Source organism: Anabrus simplex, chromosome 9, assembly GCF_040414725.1.
Source record: "Anabrus simplex isolate iqAnaSimp1 chromosome 9, ASM4041472v1, whole genome shotgun sequence".
NCBI classification, from domain to species: domain Eukaryota; kingdom Metazoa; phylum Arthropoda; class Insecta; order Orthoptera; family Tettigoniidae; genus Anabrus; species Anabrus simplex.
The window spans coordinates 8408534-8432807 of NC_090273.1; the positions used below are offsets into that span (position 1 = coordinate 8408534).

Genomic DNA, 24274 nt, shown 5'->3' on the forward strand with positions numbered 1-24274 from the left:
CTACGGCTAAATAGTTAAATTCCGGCCATAAACGTATTATTACAGCAAAGGTGGTAATTAGAGTATTTTGACAACGTTGGGCCCAACTAAACAGCGCGTAATTTAGCAGAAGAATTTGCTTCCTTCTCTTCATCTTCTCGCCGTGTTTCCAAGCAGTGGTGGTTTAATGCTGATTTTTTGAAGATCTTTTTCAATTTCGATTATCCACTTATTCCTGACTTTTAGTGAGAAGACATAATTAAATATCTTTAAGTCTTTCATGGTCTATTGTTTGAATATATCCTTAAAATTTCAGTCGTCTTTTTTTAATAGTATCTGGTATTTTCTCAGAATGCTGGAGACCTCCTGTACATTTACACTCCTTCTATATAAACTGAGTCAAATATTTTCCTGAGAAGTTTTCTTTCTTGTTTTCTTGCTTCAGTGTTTTAGTTTATAGTATTATAATGTTTTAATTTAGCGTTTCGAGATATCGATATTTAGTTGTACATGTTCCATGTCATTCTATAGGATTTTTGTGATTTAGAAATCCCTCTCCGTTTGCTTCACGATTTAATCCGGATCGTTACCTGAGGGATTTTGCCAAACTGAGTTAGCAGAGGTTGTCTACGTTTCGAGAAGATCCTTCCATGTATCGGTTTTTCTCGTATGAACTTTGGAGTCCAGTTTTATATGCAGTTCCATGAAGCTGTTTCAGGGACTGAATTGCTTCTTGCCTAATGTTGCATAGAATTACCACATCATCTGAGAAGGCCAAATATTTGATGTGGATTTTATCTTTAATTAGCTTGCCGATATTAATCCCTTTTGTTTCCTTTTCCCAGGTTCGGACTGCTTTCTCTAGCACAAGATTGAACAGTAATGGAGATAAACCATCTCCTTATCTGACCCGTGTCTTTATATCAAAAAGTTCAGAAATTTCCACTAAGAGCTTAACTTTCGAGGGGGTATCAATCTGAACAAATTTCTTTTTTACTCTAAACTCTTCCAGAGCATCAAAAAGTGTTTGTCTATTTAAAGAATCATATGCTTTTTTGAAAGCTAAATAAACTGTCACAGTTTGCCTGGTTTTATGTATTTGTAAGATGCATTCCAGATTTAAAAATTGTTCTACGCATGATCTTCCTTTTCTAAAACCTGCCTGATATTCACCTATTAAGTGGTCTGTTTGCTTTTCAAGTCTGGTGAGTAGTGCTTTGGTGAGAATTTTATAGGCAACTGGTAACAGTAATATTCCTCTGTAGTTATTGCCATCAGATCAACGCCCTTTCTTATCCAAGGCACACTTCCACTCATAAGAAACGTTTCTATAATCCAGATGTGTGAATTTGCTGAGCTAAGCTATCACCATCTATTTTCCACATTTCAGCTGTTATACCGTCTTCACCTGGTGCTTTATTATCTTTTAGTTCACTGATTATTTGTTTGACTTGTTCTAACGTGGATGATCCTGCGTCTGGATTAGATTGGGGTTTTTCAAAAGAAAGGCGCTGGTGCGGGGTCTCACAACTTAACAGATTTTTATAGTAATTTGTGAAAAGCTTGCAGTGTTCTTATTACTAGTCTCAAGGGTCCCATCTGGATGTTTGAAACAAAGAGTAGGTGCCTTATAATTTGGTAATTCTTCTCCAAATGTTTTATAAAAGTTCCATGTATTATTTTTCCTGTAATCCTGTTCAGTTTCCATTAATCTTCTTTGATCGTAATTGCGGTTTTGGTTTTCGAAACCTGTTTTTGAATTTTGAGGAATCATTGTTATCATCATCATCATCATCATCATCATATTGTCGTTGTTATTATCATTCATTACTGTAATTAATTGTTACATTGTATGTCAATTTGTTTAGGTTCCAATGGATGGAATGTTCCTTCCTCAGCTGCTGGAATTCCGTAGTTGTATTTTTTCATGCATGCACGACTTCAGTCCATTCATTCATTAATCCATAATGCAATGTTATCTCCTTAGCTGCTGGGTTCCGCAGCTGTACGCTGAGAGGATTCGTTCAATTGATTCCATCTATGTATTAAAAATATTTACTAATAACAGCTTTCTACCGGACCGATATGCTTCATTTTTTTTATTCTCTCCGGAATTACCTGCCGGCCAATCAACAGACATTGCCAGGTCTCTAAGTTCCGTCAGTTTTGAGTAATCCTAAAATCAAATAATTAAATGAGCACTCCGATAATTGCAGGGAAGGCTTGCTGTAGCTACAAAGACGCACACAAAATGCTGTCAGTTGGTACACTTATTTATTTAGAACTATTTATCTACACATTACATATTAAACACACACATAACCTAACTAACTGCCGTCACAACAAAACACTGCTACGCAAACATCAACAAACCACCATTTTTAACAACTGCCTATCACTAACCACATGGAGATTGCTACCTTGGAACAGTTTACTGCTGACTGCTTACAAGCATGTCGGCCTGAACACAACACGAGGTCTCAAGCACAACTCCTGTTAAACCATAACTCCTACTAAACAATAACTCTTTCACCATCGAGACTGTCTCTTTATATAGGTTACCTGGCCAGATTTCTAGAAGGATATGTCACAATATACCTTCTTGTAAGTTCTCGAGTGCCTAACAACATAGTTATAATGTGAAGAATATTCTACAATCATCTAGTGTCAAAGATACGTCATTCTGGATGTTACAGTGTGTTTCACAATATTGTAGTGGATTACACATCATTTATACAGGTAATAATAAATTGTATACTATTAATTACAAGTAGTTACATTAACTAAACCCGTATAAATATCTACATACAGCACATGTTTCATGACATAACCTCACAAGCAATACGATCATCCGACTACGTAAATAATAATAATAATAATAATAATAATAATAATAATAATAATAATAATAATAATAATAATAATAATAATAATTCGATCTCGATACTTGCATTATTTACCCATGGGTTAAAGAATATTGTTTCCAAGTTATATCATTCTATTACACTTGTGTTAATATCCGCCCGCCCCCCCCCCCCCTATAACTTGAAAGAATTTCGACAGTCCATCACACTCGTCAACTTTGCCTTGGTCGTAGATTGTGTCTTCTTTCTTCCTCGACGTCGCTGGATGGGCTCTCCTGCCTTTGAACGGATCGTGCCGTGTCGGGGGTCGGCGTTGTCTCGCTAGCAGGCTCTTCCTCGATGATAGTCGATGCATTCTCCTCATGACGAGACTGAGCTGTGTCATTACTAGTCCCTCCTCCAGGTGAGCGATGATTCTACGTAGATCGTCAAAGGATCTGGGTTGTGATACTTTTACTAGGGGTTGAATCTTATCGTGGAGTAGCTCTGTGATGTCTGATAAGATCTCGTTCGCGCTTCCTTCCGGGCAGACGCTTGAAGAGTTGGTACTTCTGTAGACGAAGGCGCTAGCTCTCATGCCAGTGGGTTTTGCCTCAGTCAGTAGCTTCCTTTTCAGAGAGCTCTTCATCCCTTCGGAATTAAACCTAGCGAGGAATTCCCTCTTGAAGTCCGTCGAGTTAAAATTCAAGCCCTTCAAGTTATTCCACCAAGTAGCGGCTTGTCTCTTTAATCGCGGTGTGATGAGTTGTACGAATATGTCCTCTGGTAGATTAGTCCTTCCTAATAGACTGACCGATCCATCGATGAAGGTAATCGGATTCCCTTCCAGTCGCCCGTGGAATTCCGGAAGGCGCTCTGTAATCACCTTCCGGTCTAGATCATGTATTGCCGGTTAGGTTTGAGGGGGTTAGAGGTGTGGCGTTACGTCCTGTTTGAGTTAATCTATCTTCTACTGCGTGAAGGATGTTTTCTCTTATATTCTGCACGTCTCCCTTGATGGTCAAAACCCGGTTTTCTAACCTTCCTTCAACAGCAGAGATACGGCTCCCAAAATTTCCCTCAACGGTAGAAATTCTCCCCTCAACCTGTTGCTTTATGCCGGAAACCTGGATTTCCACCCCCTCCTTGAGGTTCTCCTTCCAACTGGCTTACCCTACCTTTAATCTGTTCAACCTGTCCCAGTTTTGACCTGATGTCTGATATTTGCTGCGTTAATCGATTGGTGACGTCAATAATTTGCGACCGGGCGAGTTGGCCGTGCGCGTAGAGGTGTGCGGCTGTGAGCTTGCATCCGGGAGATAGTAGGTTCGAATCCCACTATCGGCAGCCCTGAAGATGGTTTTCCGTGGTTTCCCATTTTCACACCAGGCAAATGCTGGGGCTGTACCTTAATTAAGGCCACGGCCGCTTCCTTCCAACTCCTAGGCCTTTCCCATCCCATCGTCGCCATAAGACCTATCTGTGTCGGTGCGACGTAAAGCCCCTAGCAAAAAAAAAAATAATAATAATTTGCGATGAAATGTTGTCATTTCCGGTTGAAATTTTCGATTCTAGGCCCTGTTCTACTCGGTAAACTTGCATGTACACTTGTGATATTTGTCCGGTTAAAATTGAGTTGTCTGAAAGTTTGTCATTTACTTTCGAAATTTGGTCTGCAATCTGTTCTTTTAGGGCGGAATTGACGTCTGAAATTTATCATTTACTTTAGAAATGCTGTTTTTTAAGGTGGAATTGAGTGTCTGCATCATGTTCGTTAAGTTAGAACACATTTTTGTTATATTTACTTCTTCTTCCGATGTTTCGTCTGGATCTTCGTCGACCTCGATAAAAAACTTTTCGGGATCTTCTCCTTTTTCGACGAGATCTTTCCGTAACCGCGTCTGCAGCGGTTTCTTCTTCCCGTTTGTCGGGAGATTTCTCTTGGTGAGCTCATCTTTGAGCTGTTATATGGACATATTTCCTAGTATCACTTGAATTTTGATCTATTTCGCACTTACACTCGTATTTACTCGTAAATTCTTACGTCCTGTCAACACGGTCGACAATGTTTTTTTTTTTTTTTGCTAATTGCTTTACGTCGCACCGACACAGATAGGTCTTATGGCGACGATGGGACAGGAAAGGTCTAGGAGTGGGAAGGAAGTGGCCGTGGCCTTAATTAAGGTACAGCCCCAGCACTTTCCTGGTGTGAAAATGGGAAACCACGGAAAAACATTTTCAGGGCTGCCGACAGTGGGGTTCGAACCTACTATCTCCCGAATACTGGATACTAGCCACAAACACGCACTTAAAATGCTGTCAGTTGGTACACTTATTTATTTAGAACTATTTACCTACACATTACATATTAAACACGCACATAACCTAACCAACTGCCGTCACAACTAAACACTGCTACGCAAACATCAACAAACCACCATTTTTAACAACTGCCTATCACTAAGCACATGGAGATTATAACCTTGAAACAGTTAACTGCTGACTGCTTACAAGTATGTCGGCTTAAACACAACACGAGGTATCAAGTACAACTCCTGTTAAACCATATCTGCTACTAAACAATAACTCTCTCACCATCGAGACTGTCTCTTTATATAGGTTACCTGTCCAGGTTTCAAGAAGGATATGTCACAATATACCTTCTAGTAAGTTCTCGAGTGCCTAACAACATAGTTATAATGTAAAGAATATTCTGCAATCATCTAGTGTCAAAGATACGTCATTCTGGATGTTGCAGTGTCTTTCACAATACTGTAGTGGATTACACATCATTTATATAGATAATAATAAATTATATACTATACGTTACAAGTAGTTACAGTAAGTAAACCCGTATAAATATCTATCTACAGCACATGTTTCATGACATAACCTCACAAACAATATGATCATCCGACTACGTAAATAATAATACTAATAAACAGATGTAGGCACTTCATATAATAATAATAAGTAGATGTAAACACTTCATTGCCATACATCACAAGTCATAATAATAATAATAATAATAATAATAATAATAATAATAATAATAATAATAATAATAATAATAATTCGAGCTCGATACTCTTGGGTTAAAGAATATTGTTTTCAAGTTATACGCTTGCGTCAGGCTTACCCTAGCCCCTAACACATTTTGCACTTGGCGGGTTGCATTAATTTACGTCAAGATATCGGCGAAGCTACACAACTAAAATGTCGGTGACTATAGGTAGAGCACTGCAGTGTCTTGGCGGATACAAACTGTATGCGGACAATTTTGCTGATAATTTTTGTAACCCCACCCCCCATTTTTGCAGAAGAGAGCACATAATACAAGGTACATATAAAACAAGCAATGATGTAACAATCCAAAAATAACAAACCTGAATGAATAACGTCAGCCGATGATACACCAGGAAAAATATTTTTAATTTCAACAACACATGGCTACGTATGGTTACCAAGATGACAACTAGAGAAAGGATGTATGGGAAGCAGGCCGGGAAACCCTACAGAGGAAGAGATCTTACTGTACGTGACGTTGTAGGGAAAGAAACGTGAGAGCATTAACCCTTTAGTCTGGTTTACTCAGAATAAAGAATTTTAACAAGGTATAAAACACTAATCAAAAGGATAACATTATCAATTAAGAAAAAGGTTAAATCGAACCACGAGGTTCCTATGGGTGGTTCTTCAGAAAATTAAATATCTACACAATATTACAATTACATTTAAATAGGTGAGCATAACAGTTCCAATCTGGAAGGGAAAAGGAGATGTGAGTGATTGCTTGACTTATCGCCCTATACGACTCCTCTGTCATACTTTCAAGATCTTTGAGCGTGTACTTGACAGCAGACTCAGATGTATTGTCTCTGTAACACCAAACCAGTGTGGATTTGTTAAGGGATACAGTACCATCGATGCTATCCATGCCACACGCCTCTTGATGGAAAAGCACAGAGAGAGACAGAAGAGTGTACACATGGCTTTTCTAGACCTAGAAAAGGCTTTTGACCGTATCCCACACGAACTTATTTGGCGAGCTCTTCACTGTCATGGCGTCCCTGAAGAGTATGTAAGCTGGGTGCAACTTCTGTATCGCAATTCCACTAGTGTCGTCCGGAGTCCTGCTGGAATCTCTCCGCCTTTCGATATCACTGTGGGTGTTCATCAAGGTTCTGCCCTTTCACCATTGCTATTCATCCTCTGCATGGATACGGCAACAGCTGACATACAGACTTCACATCCCTGGACCCTTCTTTATGCCGATGATGTGGTACTTGCACAAGAAACCCGTCCTGAACTCCAGCATCAGGTTCAAACGTGGAAGGACAGACTGGCTGAAAATGGCCTGCACCTCAATATCCAGAAGACAGAATACCTGGAATGTGGCCCCCAAACCAGAGGTACCATAAGTATCAGTGAAGAAGACCTGCAGAAGACCATGCAATTTAAGTACTTAGGATCCGTCGTCACCTCAAACTGTGACACCACTCCTGATACTCGGATGAGGGTAAATGCAGCTTGGCTCAAATGGAGACAGGTCACTGGAGTCCTCTGTGATAAAAAGATGCCTCAATATCTAAAGACAAAAGTTTATAAGAGTGTGGTACGGCCAGCAGCGATCTATGGGACTGAATGTCGCCCCATGACGAAACAACAGGAGCAAATGTTGACAACCATGGAGATGAAGATGCTTCGATGGTCCATGGGGCTGACCCGATGTGACCACATAAGGAACACGGACGTCCGGCAAAGGTTTGGTGTCGCGCCCATCATAGACAAAGTGAGGGAAGCCCGTCTCCGCTGGTACGGCCACGTCATGAGAAAACAGGACGACTCAGTTGCCAAAACAGCGCTCCACATCAACCCAGAGGGAACAAGACCACGAGGAAGACCGGCAAAGAGATGGACTGACAACATCAGGGCAGACATGCACAGTGTTGGCTTAACACCAGAAGATGTCAACGACAGATAGAAATGGAGGAGATGTAGGAAAGCAGCAGACCCTGCAAGTCGGGATTAATGCTAAGAAAGAGAGAGGTGAGCATAACTTCGACGATGAAATTTACAAGGAAAATTTAACAGGGAATATGACATAATTACAACCATCTTACAAGGCAAATCGAAAAAAGTTTACAACGAAAGAAAATAACGGAAATTTAAATTTAGCGCAGAGGCCTTTAGAGGTGCAGTCCTCAGTGAGGGACGCACAGCTCAACAGGTGTACACTAAATTGACGCTGTATTGCGGGAGGCAGCCCAAAAGGAAAAATTAAAATTTACATTTACATAAAAGGTTATTAAGAGGAGTTGCCTCCAAACAAAGGATATGCCTAGCTGAGGAACAAAACCAAAACGGTGAAAACCTGGGTCTAAGGTAAACTCCGAACACATGAATTTACATATTAAATTAACATTTGAGAAAAGAAAACATGCTTACACTGCGATGACTGGAGCCGTTGAGTGGACCACCTTACAAGGTGCGTCCGATCGTTAAGACGTACGAAAACCAAAGACGCGGTTCAGAGTCCCGCTACTACCGAGTAGCCAAAGGCCGGAAATTGAGAAACACTCAAACAGCCAATCAGGGAAGCTACCCATGATTCGACCCCAAGTTTTCACCAATAAAATTTATTGTTATTTTTGCCAATCGGATTACAGCACCATATATCGATATGTGAGAAACATATTCTAGAAGTTTCGATTGTGAAACTCAGCGATTTCGTGATCGAAGCCTCCACGTGGCAACTACAAGGTGATACAAAAAAAATGGGTTAAAACATGTACAATACTGGAGATCTCCAATACCAAAATCAATGTCTTCCAACAAATATGAACAGTCTTTCCTGTAAGTCCAGAAAATTCTTTAAATCCACAAAATTTCACAACAAATAAAACACATAAAAATGTACATAAATTTACAGCAACAAAAAATATTTTATTGAATTCTTAAAAAAATATCAGTTACCTTAGTTTCTTTCAATGACGATTTTATGACAATTTTTTTGTATAATGTCAAGAATTAAATGATTCCAACGACTTTATGAACTCACCACCGGCGACAATTTTTTAAATAATAACGTTTATTGATTTTCACTGAGGTATACTCTTGTTTTTGCTTGTCGTTAGGCGACCCTTGACACTGATATAGGAGAATAATGTCCGACTCGTTGGCCGAACGATCAGCGTACTGGCCTTCGGTTCAGAGGGTCCCGGGTTCGATTCCCGGCCGGGTCGCGGATTTTAACCTTAATTGGTTAATTCCAATGGCCCGGGGGCTGGGTGTATGTGTTGTCTTCATCATCATTTCATCCTGATCACGAGTCGAACCCGTCCTGGGATATCCCGGCACTAAAAGCCATACGACATTTCATTTCAGGAGTATAATGATATATAAAGCGCCTTGAGAGCATAAAGCCGTAAATCTGACCTGAGCCTAACAGTTAATGGAAGGAAGGAACAAAAGTCAATACGTCGGTAGTTGTCGCAAGAGAAAATCCGTCATAAAGCTGTGACTGTAGGGGGTCGGGGGCTAGGTGTCAGGACTAGTTATCTGTTTCAATATACTGGGTGTAATATTCACATTATCCTCGGATAACCATTTTGCCGATGCGGATAACTGTTCGCGGATGCAAGTGCGCATGAAGGAAGTGCGGAGGCGGATATTATTCTGTATATCAGCGCAGGGCTCTAACTATAGGTGAACCTGCAATTTTATCCTAACGTGATTCAATATGAAAAATACTAGCTGCAGTGAAATGCTGGGGAAGTAGCGCCCTGGTGGTGGAGTGACTTGTAAAAGTAATCGAAAATTACTTATATTTGTGTTGAATCCATGGTTTTCTGGGTCGTTGAGATGAGTAATGACGCTCTGGATGACATTAAAGCCCAAGTTGAGCCTCCATGCGCATGCGTGGTGAGAAAGGATAAAAAGGAAAATGTCCAAAATGACCGAAGTTGTGTATGTATGTATGTATAGATATGAATTATTATCTCGAAAAAAATTGTGTAGCGGTAAGACACACTCCTACGGTTGGGGATTGGGAGGGAGTGACATGCAAATAATATCGAAAATGACCAATATTTGGGTCGAATCCGTAATTTTGAGCGTCGATGAAATGATTTGTGACACCCTGGATGACGTTCATGTCCAAGTTCAGCCTTCATCAGCGTGGGGGACAGAAAGGGCGGAAAAGAAAATGTCCAAAATGACCGAGATTAGTGGTGAGTCCACAGAGACAGTAGGAATCCTGCACATCATATCTATAGCGCGATATGTAAATACTCAGCTACTACCTGGACGATATGGGCTGCAACAAGAACGAAGTTCCACGCGAAACAAAATATTCAAAAACTCTCAATTAAACACAGGACAATAACTCTAAAAATACACAATAGTTTGTAAATTATCAATCGAAGTCAAAGTAAAGAAATCTACAAAAATTCACTTCACACAGGCAATAGAAATCCTAAAAGTAAATATTATGTACCCAGGAGAGCAAGGAGCTATTTCATAAGGTGGACACGTGGTCTGAGCAGCACTCATTGAGCTGACGGTTAACCGAAACTGCGAGAACGTATCTGTAGAGACTTGTGACATTTTACTTGACTGTAAAAATGAAAATCCACAGCCTGTTTGCAGTCATTTGACCGGGTCAGGGATGGAATGAATGAGGCCCTCATCTAGTGGCGAGGATAGGAATTGTGCCGGCTGCTGAAGCCTGTTGCACTGCTCTGGGGCAATGATTAATGACTCACAGATGAAATGAAACGGTAGTGGAGATTGCTGTCCACCACAAATCTCACATGGACTGACCGGGATTTCAACCAGGAACCGAGCGGTGAGAGGTCGGCGCGCTGCCGCCTGAGGATCTCTTACTTGACTCTGAATACAAGTAATGTTGTCTTCAATATCTACCCGATCATCGCCACATAGCTCGTTACCATGACTTCATTTCTAGTATTTCCGGATATATATTTACAACTCTCCAATAATCACCAACATTATTAGAGTGGCCGGCTCTCGTGGGAATAGTTTCCTGTGGTTTCGCATTTCCATTCCCAGATAAATGCCGGGACACTTCCTATCCATAGGACACAGCCGATTTCTTCCGCAAATTCATTTACTATCATTCGTTTGACCTTCATTAGCTCCTCAAATCAGGCGATAGGAAGGACATCCCACCGTAAAATATGCCATATAAATTCACTCCTGACTCCGACTCAGCAAACGGGACTAAGGGGAACATCAGAAATTCGACTTCTACTGTCTACAGCTGTCTGCTATCTCGTGGAGTAGACGGCAACGTTTATGTTACACGGTAGCTGAGGTATACGATTATTATTATTATTATTATTATTATTATTATTATTATTATTATTATTATTATTATTATTATTATTATTATTATTATTATTATTATTATTATTATTATGCGCTCTTCTTGAAAACTTTATTTTCAAAATTTAGCACTACGTCAGTCCTAGGTAGTTTTAGATGAGGACAGACGAGCTTACAGAACACAGATCCGGCTCCCAGATCGAAGATAACACGAACGAGACTTCACTCTATACACTGGTGTAGACCTTGAAACATTTTAGTATAATACTCGTAGTTTTAATTGGTCCACTACCGTTAAGTCTTATCTAAACGACAAAATATCTAGTCGCATAGAATATCTAAATAGAAAATTAAGTATGATCATCATCTCTTTCATGCGTTATTCCTGGGATCTTGTCTAGTTCGTCTTCGCCCTAACAGTTGGTCCAAAGCATCATCGTCAGTCATTCGGTGCCGTTAGGTGTATTCTGAAGACGAGGGGAGCAAAAACTCTAAAAGCAGTGGAGTAGTTTACGATGTTTTATTTTTAAAGGCGTTACAATACCTTCTGAAGCATCGGACAATCTACAGTCTACCAGATAAACAATTGACTGAAAAGTTTAAACAAACAAAAAGTTTAAATAAAAACAAATCTCGTACAGGTTTCAGAGAAAATAGATGTAAATATCGTTCTTAGTTCGGAGCTACATAGCAATATCACATTTCGAAATAAAAATACCTGTAATTATACAATTAGGCCCCCACATAGTGCGATAGTGCCCTGCTCACTCCTTGGCCGGTGTTCAAGTCTGTGTAGTTATTGTTTTAAACCATCCTCTCTTAACACTAACTAGAAGTTTAGAAATGAAGGTCTCGCAAACCAGTCGGGGTCGGAAAAGTACAAGGTAAAGACTCGGCTGTCCCTGACGTTAGACGCCAGACCTCACCCATCTGGATTCGAGCCATGCCAAGAGCACCTAGCTTACTGATGGTGTCCTTTGCGATGACAGAAAGGACGGAGGGCATGTAAGGCGAGTACAGGAGAACAGGTTACCTAGGAGAATAATGGATTCTGCCATGGAGAGTAAGAGAAGTAGAGGGAGACCAAAGCGACAGTTGTTAATGGTATCATATAATAGGTGTTGAACCGAACGAGGTCACATAACTAGTTGTGAATAGAGCTCTGTGGGGGCGCTTAGGTAGTTTACAGAGGAACTGTCTGTAAGGTGTAATAATAATAATAATAATAATAATAATAATAATAATAATAATAATAAAAATAATGTTATTGCCTTCGCATCCTAGTAACTATTTTTATGGTTTTAAGATTCACCGAATTGCCGGTAGCTTGTGCGATGGGAGTTCCTTTACGTGTCAGTAAATCTGCATACGTGAAATACCATTGGACCTATCCGGGATCGAACACGCTAACTTGTGTTATTGTATCCCCAATCTCACAAGCGGAAGCTATAGCGCTGTTCCAGAAGGCCGACTGCATACGCTCTGACCGGTTATACCGCATTTTGTTTGCGTGGCTGCTCGAAATGTATAAATGCAATATTCTTCAATGTTAGCGGACGTTACTGACCATTCTGAAAGCATATCACCTTGCACATCCATAGCTAAATGGGTGGTGAGCTGGCCTTTGTTTACAAGGGTCCCGGCTTTGACTTCCGGCAGGGTCGGGAATTTTAACCATAATTGATTAATTCCGCTGGCATGGGAACTGGCTGTATGTGTTGTCTTCATCATCATTTCATCCTCATCACGACGCGCAGGTCACCTACAGGTGTCAATGTAAAAGACCTGCACCTGGCGAGCCCAACTTGTCCTCGGGCATTCCCGGCACTAAAAGTTTTTTTTTTTTTTGCTAGGGGCTTTACGTCGCACCGACACAGATAGGACTTATGGCGACGATGGGATAGGAAAGGCCTAGGAGTTGAAAGGAAGCGGCCGTGCTAAAAGTTATACACCATCTAATTTATCACCTTGCACAATATCCATCACCGCCTTCCTGTCCGGCTCTATGGCTAAATGGTTAGCGTGCTGGCCTTTGGTCACAGGAGTCCCGGGTTCGATTCCCGGCAGCGTCGGGAATTTTAACCATAATTAGTTAATTTCGCTGGCACGGGGACTGGGTGTATGTGTCGTCTTCATCATCATTTCATCCTCATCACGACACGGAGGTCACCTACGGGCGTCAAATCGAAAGAGCTGCATCTGGCGAGCCGAACTTGTCCTCGGACACTCCCGGCACTAAAAAGCCATACGCCATTTCATTTCACCACCTTCCTAATTCTGTGCTGTAAGCTCTGATAGTATGAGCACTACGATTTCCAAATGTATTAATGGAGATCTACCACCAGTATCAGTTATTAAGAGCAATTTCTTAAAGGAAGCGAAAAATGGCAATATTATGACATATGTCTCATGCCTCACAAAATTGGTGACGGAAGTGTAACCTTAGCAATCGAGCAGGCTGTGATGTAAGGTATGGATGGATGATCAGACAATGTTACCTAGCAACCGTGCAGGCTGAGATATAGGGTATGGATGGATGGTCAGACAATGTTACCTAGCAATCGAGCAGGCTGTGATGTAAGGTATGGATGGATGATCAGAAAATGTTACCTAGCAATCGAGCAAGCTGTGATGTAAGGTATGAATGAATGATCAGATAATGTTACCTAGCAACCGTGCTGTGATGTAAGGTATGGATGGATGGCCAGACAATGTTACCTAGCAATCAAGCAGGCTGTGATGTAAGATAAGGATGGATGATCAGACACTGTTACCTAGCAATCGAGCAGGCTATGATGTAAGGTATGAATGAATGATAAGAGAATGATACCTAGCAATCGAGCAGGCTGTGATGGAAGGTATGGATGGATGGCCAGAAAATGTTACCTAGCAATCGAGCAGGCTATGATGTAAGGTATGAATGAATGATAAGAGAATGTTACTTAGCAACCATGCAGGCTGTGATGTAAGGTATGAATGAATGATCAGACAATGTTACCTAGCAACCGAGCAGGCTGTGATGTAAGATATGGATGGATGATCAGACAGTGTTACCTAGCAATCGAGCAGGCTGTGATGTAAGGTATGGATGGATAGCCATACAATGTTACCTATCAACCGTCCTGTGATGTAAGGTATGAATGAATGATCAGACAATGTTACCTATCAACCGTGCAGGCTGTGATGTAAGGTATGAATGAATGATCAGACAATGTTACCTAGCAACCGAGCAGGCTGTGATGTAAGATATGGATGGATGGCCAGACAATGTTACCTAGCAATCGAGCAGGCTGTGATGTAAGGTATGGATGGATAGCCAGACAATGTCACCTAGCAACCGTGCTGTGATGTAAGGTATGGATGGATGATCAGACAATGTTACGTAGCAACCGTGCAGGCTATGATGTAAGGTATGAATGAATGATCAGACAATGTTACCTAGCAACCGTGCAGGCTGTGATGTAAGGTATGGATGGATGGCCAGACAATTTTACCTAGTAACCGTGCAGACTGTGATGTAAGGTATGGATGGATGGCCAGACAATGTTACCTAGTAACCGTGCAGGCTGTGATGTAAGGTATGGATGGATGGCCAGACAATGTTACATAGCAATCGTGCAAACTATATCTTATGGCTGGAGGTAATCAGAAATGAGCAGCCGTTGATGGATAACTATGGCCGAGAGACATATTTATGATCATTTTACTTTCGCAAAAGGAAAAGTGTTCTTTTTTCAGTTTAACTTCTGGTTTCTAAAATATATGTTCCACTAATGTGGTGAAAAATAAATCTCCATTAATAATGTGTAAATAACCTTGCATGGTTATCGACAGTATGGGGAGGGGGTGATCATTTTCAAAAGCCGATACATACATAAATAAAACCTTTATTCCCAAGCCCATTGGAATGGATCACTAAGTAGGTGGCCAAAGCACGTACACAGGTCCTCCTTACTCTTATCATAACTAGATACTCGCGTAAATACTCTCTGATAACATTGTGTGTCTTAAAATCTTTAATATCGTAGTAGATGACATCCCGCATATCCGATAGCATCTAAGGGACAACCTCATTATTATTATTATTATTATTATTATTATTATTATTATTATTATTTTACCGGATGTATACCTCCGTGCGTTTGAACTGAGCGCCTTTTGGAAGACAATCTGTGATGTAAACCCTGAACTGTGTAGTGGAAGGAGTTTGGAACTTGAATCTTGAGATGTCTCTACTATCGTCTTAGGTGGGAGGACGGACAATTAATTTTCAAAGAAATTTGTATTTTCTAAGTTGGTTAAACTGAAGAGTTTGTAGATTGTCTTTTGTGTGCTAAGGTTACGAGCACTTCTCTCACTTCCGTGTTCCTGAAATTTTTAACTGATCAGAAATTTCAGTATTTATTTTGTTAGCCAATCGAAATTGGGGGTGTGTACAGGCCATCCGCCTAGAGAGTTCTGGAACTTTCTCCTCCGCTATAAAAGCTGGGAGCTTTTGGGCCTAGTTGTCTTCTTCATCGCATACGTTAGTGGAGGCATGGAAAAGCCCGCCGTCAGAAGGCTCACCAGCTCAAGGTAATGGCAGACATCTGTTAAATATGTGATAGCTTCAGAATGCTGACTTCAGAGGAAGGTTTCAAAATTCATTGTTAATGTACATTTCTAAAGTTTAATATCATCTTTTAAATGTGAATGTTCAAGCAATTCTAAGGACTTTGTTCAAATCCCTGCAGGGAAACATGTTATTTAGAGAATAAAGTGTTGGTGACCTCCCGTTAATTCCCATTCAACTTGGTATGGGGGTGAAACTTTACATCTTAACCTTATTTTGAAACTTAATATTTTCTCCACTCTGTAGTATAGGCTTAGCCTCTGTAACTTCAGGCCATAAGCCCAGACAGGATTTAAGTGTTTCAGAGTATATTTCAAAAGGAGTGCAGTGTTTCGCCTCCTAGCATTTTGTTTATGGCCGATCTTTCGACCACTAAGGCCATTTAGAATGGGCACTTATTGCCTCTGTTTAATTTCTACTTACACATAGTCTGTTGTGGATCAGACTGTCGAGCAGAAAAGACAGTGAACTCTGTTTTCTGGGTTTATATAGTGTTTGTGCCTTGGAGAGGCTGGAATGTTGTAAATTTTGGAGCTCAGTCTCCTAGAGGGTGGGACAAAGGTGCTCTTTGAAAATAGTGTAACTTTGAGCTACATTCTAATTTTCTAACTCTGAGTCAATATTGTGATCAGAGCTGTCGACCTCACCATTTGTCTATTCATCTGTTATTTCTTGTTGTTCATCGAAGCTTAAAGCCAGAAAAAAAAAAAAAAGACAAAGGAAAGAAATACAATTTTAAATTTTACTGTTTCAAATTGTGGTCTCATGTTTTCTCTGTCCACCCATTAATCCCGCACCTTCTTACACCTCTGCAACCTACGACATCCCCGTAACAATTCAAGACTTACTTGAAGCCAGACAGTACGTTGAGTAGAGTAGTCTTGCCGGCTCCAGATGGACCGAGGATGGCGGCTAGTCTACCAGACCGAAACCTGCCACTCACATCATGGAGAATGGTCTTTCTTTCTTTGCCTGAAACAAAGAACCAAGTGCCTGTGCTTAACTCTGACGAATTTTCAAATGAAAAGAAGAACTTACATGATGTCGAAGAAAGTGGAGTAAACAGAGCTTTTTTTTATTAGAAGAAGGATAGGTTCAGAACGCTTTCCGGTAAACTTGTAGGATTTTAAAGACATACATATTTTGTAAGTACAGTATTTTCTAAAACTAACAATACTGGTTGCATGAAATTGCGGGTTTTCTCGTCCACGGTTTGTGGTCATCCATGACTGGAGGGGAGGGGGATTCTGTTCATTATCTTCGTCCATTCTTATGTAGTATTGTTACGAATATAACTCCATGTGTTTCATTACTCTAAATTTATTTCAGAATGGCCTGATAAATTCACACACGCATATTTAAACACAAACAATTGTAATTGTGGTGTCGGAGAGACCAGTGAGTGTGTAACTGGAGGCGACAGAACGGAAGCAATTCTGTGGACTGAGGATCGCTGTGATCCGGCGAAGAAACGCGCTATCGTGAGGGCGAGGATAAATGGACCTGTGTTAATGTTCGCTGTTGTGAGTATCGTCCTGCTGTTGAGCTGTTTAGTTGTTCACTGCATGGGACTGTGAAGTACTGGACTGGAGGCCCGGCCTGTTGCTACCTCCGGAACGGAACCCATCTTCTTCTGGCTGTCCCCTGTCTTCTTCTGGCTATCTTCTGTCTTCTCCTTATCGTCCTCCATCTTATTCTGGTCGTCTTTAATATTCTCTTGGCCATCTTCCGTTTTCTTATGGCCTACATCCAACTTCTCCAACGTCATTTTCTGATTTTCTTCCATCTTCTTTCGATTTTCTTCCATCTTCACCACCATCTCCTTTTGTTTTTCCATCTTCTTTTGATTTTATTCCATCTTCTGCTGCATCTTCTTCATCATATCGAAGAGTGCATTTAACTGAGCCTGCATTTTCGTATGGCCTTTGGTCTCAACTGGCATGCAGTAATCAACAAAAGATGACGAAAAAATGTAAATGAGTGTGCATTCACTATACACTGGCGTTCTGGAATGTTCCCAGTGGCGGTCGAAACCTGCAGTGCGTGGTCCGCTGATTCACACTGATTACAATGATGTATCACACATGGGGTCTATTCTAACTTCTGATACCATTTGTTATGAATAAAACTCCACCTGTTTCATTACTCCAGTTTATTTCAGGATGACCCAATAAATGCACACAGACACACATATTTAAACACAAACAATTCTAACCAGTTATGAATGGTCACAATAATTATCAGTCTATTTACAAAACTCTTTACCTTATGGTGCAGCAAGGGTCCAGCCCGTTCCTTTACCTGGAACACTAATCTTTACTTTCACCTTACCCTAAGTCAAGGGCCATCTCCTAGAGCCGCCGTGAGCAGACGGCTGGATTTGAACACTGGCTATACAACACACGACGGCTGTTCGTTGGTTCGACTCCACATACAGTCCAGTACTTCACACAGTCCCATACAGCGAGCAACTAAACAGCTCAACAGCAGGACGATACTCACAACAGCGAACATTAACACAGGTCCATTTGTCCTCGCACTCACGATATTGGCTCACAGCGATCCTCAGTCCACAGACTCCAGTTACACATTCACCACAACAGCTCGCTCGTTGAGACTTTGGTGGGACACTGGTGACAGCCAACTTACTGAGTGTCACACTGACTTCCCCACGGAGTCCAGCTGTGACTGCCTGTCCGCTGCTAGCCTCCGTTTTTATAGGTCGCGTGATTCGCGATGTCACAAGGGGCAGAACATTCCCGTTGAATCTCCAAGGAACTGACAGGTGAGCCGGCCGCCGCGAACAATACACGGAAAGGCCGGCTGAGAAATTCCAGGTCGACTGAGTCACCAGCCCCTTCCTGGAAGTACAGACAGGAGCTGGCACGTAACAGTTTGAATAAACAGGAGGAGGTATCCTATAAGGTCTAGAAAATGCCTCACAAGGCTAAGGTTGTAGAGGTATGTAGCATATATTTCATACATTATTGTAACATTTTACACATTGTAATATTATCAAAACTAACTCCCACACGAGTGGATCTCCTCGACGGGAACTGTCTATCAGGCCGTATCGGTGATGTGATTTGCGGACGTCGGTGCCCTACACAGGAACTGTCCCGGTGGTGCTGCTTATTGTTTTAAGGTGAAGTACAAATGGGTAATCATCCTCTAGTAATACTAATGAGAGGGAGAAATGGAAGAGGCCTGACTCGAGGTATCGGCCAAAGAAGTGCGTGAAAATGTAAGACTCCCTGGGTCTCGTGAACGTAATGTGGCCGGGACGCAGGAGAACAAGGGAGGTCGAATAGGAGGGAAGCAATGGTCGCAACCTCAGTCCCGCTGGGGCTCACTTTTAGCCAGCTCGGGGACACCGTGATTGTATTCTACCCCCCTCCCCCCACACACAGGGGGATGAAATAACTCTCATGCTTAAAATTATGGATGTAGCAGTATTGACTAGGCGAGTCCTCATGAAACTGTTTTAATTCAAGTTTGTCACGAAAATCCCCGGTAGAAGCCAAGATGATAATAACACAGTGGCATGTGACCTCTGGATACAGGTCTTTCGAGTTGACGCCTTATAGGCGACCTGCACCTCTGTGAGAATGGGGCCCTATCTGTGATGAACTTTAATACTGAAGACGGCGCAAACATTCTACCCCGAATCATGGGAATTATAATTGTAGGTTAAAATCACCGACCCGGCCGGCAGTGTTTGGACTAAAGGTCAGAACGGAGCCCGACAATAACAATAACACAGAGCGAGTTGGTTAGGGACGTGTAGCTGTGAGCTTGCATTCGGGAGGTGGAGGGTTCGAATCCGACCGTCGGCAGCCCTGAAGATGATTTTCCCATTATCACACCAGACAAATACTGGAGTTGTACCGTAATTAAGGCCACGGCCGGTACTTTCCCATCGTTGCGTCAACGGAAACCTTCGATGCGTTAGTGCGATGTTACAAACCTCTAGAAAAAATAAATAATAATGTTTTCTTTCTGGGAGTTTTAAGTTTTCTTTTTCTAATGTTCATGCGTGCACTTACAGTTATCCTGGGAACTAGCCATCGTTCTTTAAAAGTTAGGTACTCGGTTGCTAACTGAGTACCAGAAGTTCCCACATATGTTAGAAACTGGTGCTACGACCCGGTCCTCATTAATATTCTATTGATAAGTACTTAGTTTCCACTTTCTCTACCCTCTTGCAACTTTGTCCTGAACTGAGGACGCTGTTTTTTTTAATTTTTTAATTACTGAATTGGATCATCAGTAATTAATTGAGGATACTCCTAGCTGCCTCTGATAACTTGAATTGGTCCACGGAAACAAGACTAAGAATCGAGAAGTCAGTGAACATTCGTCGAAACTAATGACCGAGGAACACATCAATGTAAATATCAATCTTATTGACAGAATTGTGAAATATTTACGAAATAATATTAAAATGTCGTCATTTTATAAATATTCGGAAACACGCGAGGTGAAATTCTGTACTTGAAGACCTGAGTTTGAACGATCCTCAGGCCTGTCGCACCCCGGACTTTGCGTTATTTGCTGTCATTTTCTCATAATAAAGGTTCATTAGTCATTTTAGTTATTTTATTGGCCAGACGGAGGGTTATACGCTCCAGAGGATTTTTCTTAAATAATAGAGAATGGGAATAACTCAATTTGAATGTGATGTTCAAAAGAGGGGAGGAACGCCGAAGAGATAATACTGAATTTTCTTGAACTTAGTATTGTAGCAGAATTGATAGATCGTGCCAAATATTCAGAAGAAAATAAGATGATGAACCTAGCACACAAATGAGGGAGCTTCCCTCTGCAGTAAAGAGGTTCCGGGCCTAATACCTGTTACTGAAAGAACAGAGGAATGGAAGTCGGTGTCACATGGAGGCGTGATCAGGAAATAGGCTCATTATATCTGTAAACTGTGACGTGTTCTTGTGGCCAAGAGAGGACAGAAAATGCCTCGTTCCCTTTCATGCTGTGACATAAATATGTGACGGTGATAGTCTCAAACGAGGACGTTTCAAATTTGAAATAAAAAGCATGAAAACGTATTTTATAAAAGCGTTTGTGTTACTTCGTCACTTACGGAGGTTTATTTGTGCACATTGAGAGGCTACAGTCCCGGACATTCTTGTCGTTAAATATGTTGTATCGATCGGAGAGGAGAGCGACAGCTTTTTGTGTGATCAAGTTGATATTCATGATTCAAGTAAAATAATTTTAACTTACAGTCAGTACAAGGAAGACTGAAATGAAATGTAAAACGAGATGATCTTGACAGTACTCAGCTCGATGTGAGTGCTATAAAGGTGCTATTGTAGTAAAACACGCAGCAGACTCCACTACCATATGCAAGGATTTTGTCATATGGAAGAGGTTCAGCACATGACTCCCAACTGCCGGGAGAGTAAAATGTCAACAGTACGTCATGCCTGAGAATCCGTGCGGAAAACGTTGGGTGAGTTTGGGTAGTAACTAAACCGCTGTGCAGGATTTCCGTTCCCCATGATTGCTTACAATACATCCCACAGCGTTTTATCACCATTTGTTCCGATTTGTTCTTGTAGATCAGTGTTGCAACACCGCTGCCACACGCGATGACAGGGTGGGCGTTACTTGATACAGAACAGCTGGCTTGAGACAGAACCGCGCGAGTTGGCCGCTCCCTTCCCAGTCCTGTCTTTGCGTGTGGCGGGCCATCCAGCACTAGGGCTCGGAAGTTGAGGAGACTTCATACTGGGCCACTGTAGGCCACAAAATGCTGGGTTTTATTAGTCCTTTCCTGCCTTTTCTTATCGTGTTTTTGGCTTATTTTAGTCTTTTTTCTTGCAACTTCACCCTGTGATTTGTACTCCCATAGGTCGTCATAACATCTCAAACATATTTTCTATAGTAACAGAGAAAATGAAATGAAATAATGAAACTAATGCTTTAAAAAGTACGGGGGAATCAAATTATGTGCAAGATAAGTGAAAGGAAATAGGAGAGTGTTTTTGAGAAGTAAGAACTTGACGTGGAGAAGCGTTTCTCGTTGGTCTGCAAACCGACGATAATTTACACCTGACTATTGTGATATTCTGCAAAGCCAACTGAGATAAGATTTGAGAGTTCCGATTTCTGTAACCCTAGTGCGTTATGATTCCAGTTACACTAATTTCAGTTTCTTTCTCTAGGTTGTCCATTCCGAGTTTCCTGAATTCATTCTAGGTGGAAAAAACATTTTCATTCTAAATTCTGCAAGTACTTATTTTAACAAGCAGGGAATTCCTTATTTTAAATTATGTTCATCTAAAAGTATATGATGTCTGAATGAAGAAGTATTTCACTCAGATAGAGGTTACTGTCGCCATGTGCTTACCAGATGTTGAACTTGAGCCCTGCAGTCCGTCAAGTTCTTCAAAGAATATGTTTAATTCTCAGCAAATATGGAAGAGATGACAAACATTATCTCTAGTATGCGGCAGGAATTGTGTGAAGTGAAAAACGGTTTGGTAAAATTTCAGCATCCTTTTTCTCAGTTGTGTATTTTTTTTACTTCACCATTTTCACGAAAACATCTACTCGTAGGTCCCTGAACATTTTCTCCATATCAATATAGCCCTAATTAAGAGTTATACTACGGGAATTTTTGTAAAAGTGACACCTAAAAGAAATTATAAATCTATTGGCAAGTTTTTAGGTAAAAAGTTTGCACCTCCTAAAATGCATACCGGTATTAAAAAGGTATTTGGTCTTGACTAAAAAACACTTTTTATTATTATTGGTAAAGGTGCAAATAATAAGCCTTAACATTTCAAGTGGTTAACCCAAACTGATTTTGAAAAAAGGCCACCAGAAGTTTAAACATTTAGCTCGGGCGAGATAGGCGCTGTCTTCTCCAGAAAGGCCTGGGTGACCAGTGTGCGATGATGATAAGGAGGTAGGGAGAAGGTGTTGGTATATGGCCTGCTCCCATCGAATAACACCAAGATTGTCGCGTCCATCTGAACACTGCGGAGACATATTACAGTTCATGACACTTCTAATTCTTAACAGAAGAGTAAGCCACAGGCATCAAAACGAATCGCGAAAACACGAAACTTAACTTGGAGTTTAAAAAAATAACGTATTCAGAGAAAACAAATTGCGTTGGCACCTTCATTCTGAATATTATTTAAAATATTCGTCAACAAAGGTTGCTGTGAGGGCATCGCGTGATTCTGGAGTGTTTGTAGGAGGGTGATCTGTTTTGAATGCTGTCCTTGGAGGAATGAGTTTGTGGCGTGACGAAGTGCAAATACCTCACGAATGGGGTTAACTGGTCGATTGTTTTTTGGATTCTGTGCGCCATCCTCGACCAAATACTCCAATGTTGCCACACATGGCGCACCAAATCGTTACCCGCGCACTGTCGTCAATGATTCTCGTTTGTGGTGTCTCCTCGCACTGTTCTTTATCGTGAAGCAAACTGTAACTCAACTGTAACACCGATGTTGGATGAGCCAAAGTTTGGACAAGGAACTCCTCAATAAAATTGCCATCACTTCCTTAAGAGGATCTATTTTTGTTCTTAGGAATCATCTTTAGAGACTGTAATAATTGTGTGTTGAGTATTCAGCCCGAAGGCTGGTTTGATCCTCTGCAGCTCCGCCAACAGCTGTCATAAATAGCCTAGGCATCACTGAAGAGGCGTACTAGGGAAATGAGGAGTGAGGTAGTTTACCGTTGCTTTCCTCACTGAGCCTGCCATTGCTATTACATATCACTCTGCCAAGCCCAATGAAATGCATGCACCAACCGACCCTGTGAGCGATATTTTCACACCATTCATAGCAGGGACTGGCTGCATAAGCAATGGTATTACTAGCATCACTCACACCTCAGTCACTTTCATATTGTCAAAGCCAAGGATGAGACTGAGACAGGTCAACGAAAGTAACAAATTTGATATAGCCCATACCACAAGACATAGTGCACTGTAAACACTACATCTCGCCAGCAAAGGCAGCTGTAATAATTATTATTAATATTACAAATGTTATTAATTTTTTTGAAGTTGATAATTGTTTATGTGTTATACTTTGTCGTACGGCAGGCCTCAAAGGAAGAAAGCTTTAATAAAAAAAGACAGTATATCAAAGTACAAGTACTTCGTTACTAGGCAAGCAGATGAGAAATAATTTCAGTGTCACTTGTTTTGGCGCAATCCCCATACTATTAGCTACGATCTTCATGGGGAAAATATTCCCTCAAATCTTCAGTGAATACGCACTTTTTTTTGGGTATTTTCGAACTCTTTTCTTGCACTCATAATCTACAGTATATCCACGTGCTACTCTTATGACCCCTGACTAGTCTTATTCTTCTTCACCTTATCGCAGTTCAGGGGTCGACTCTGTCGGGTCAATCTCTCGAATACTTTTCCGAAAGTCCTTTCTCGTTTACGGCATCCACGATATCGTGTCTCCACCTCTTCTTCTTGTTCTCTTGATCCGGTGTT

General features: G+C 41.1%; 1 protein-coding gene across 2 annotated transcripts in view; it reads right to left on the reverse strand.

Annotated features, from left to right (window-relative positions):
* Positions 1 to 24274, reverse strand: part of LOC136881074 (ATP-binding cassette sub-family G member 1) — a 104382-nt gene that overhangs the window by 27119 nt on the left and 52989 nt on the right. For both annotated transcript variants that reach the window (XM_067153689.2, XM_067153687.2), the window contains exon 2: positions 16632 to 16755. In XM_067153689.2, the coding sequence (XP_067009790.2) occupies positions 16632 to 16755 (124 nt within the window). The remainder of the gene's footprint in view (positions 1 to 16631; positions 16756 to 24274) is intronic.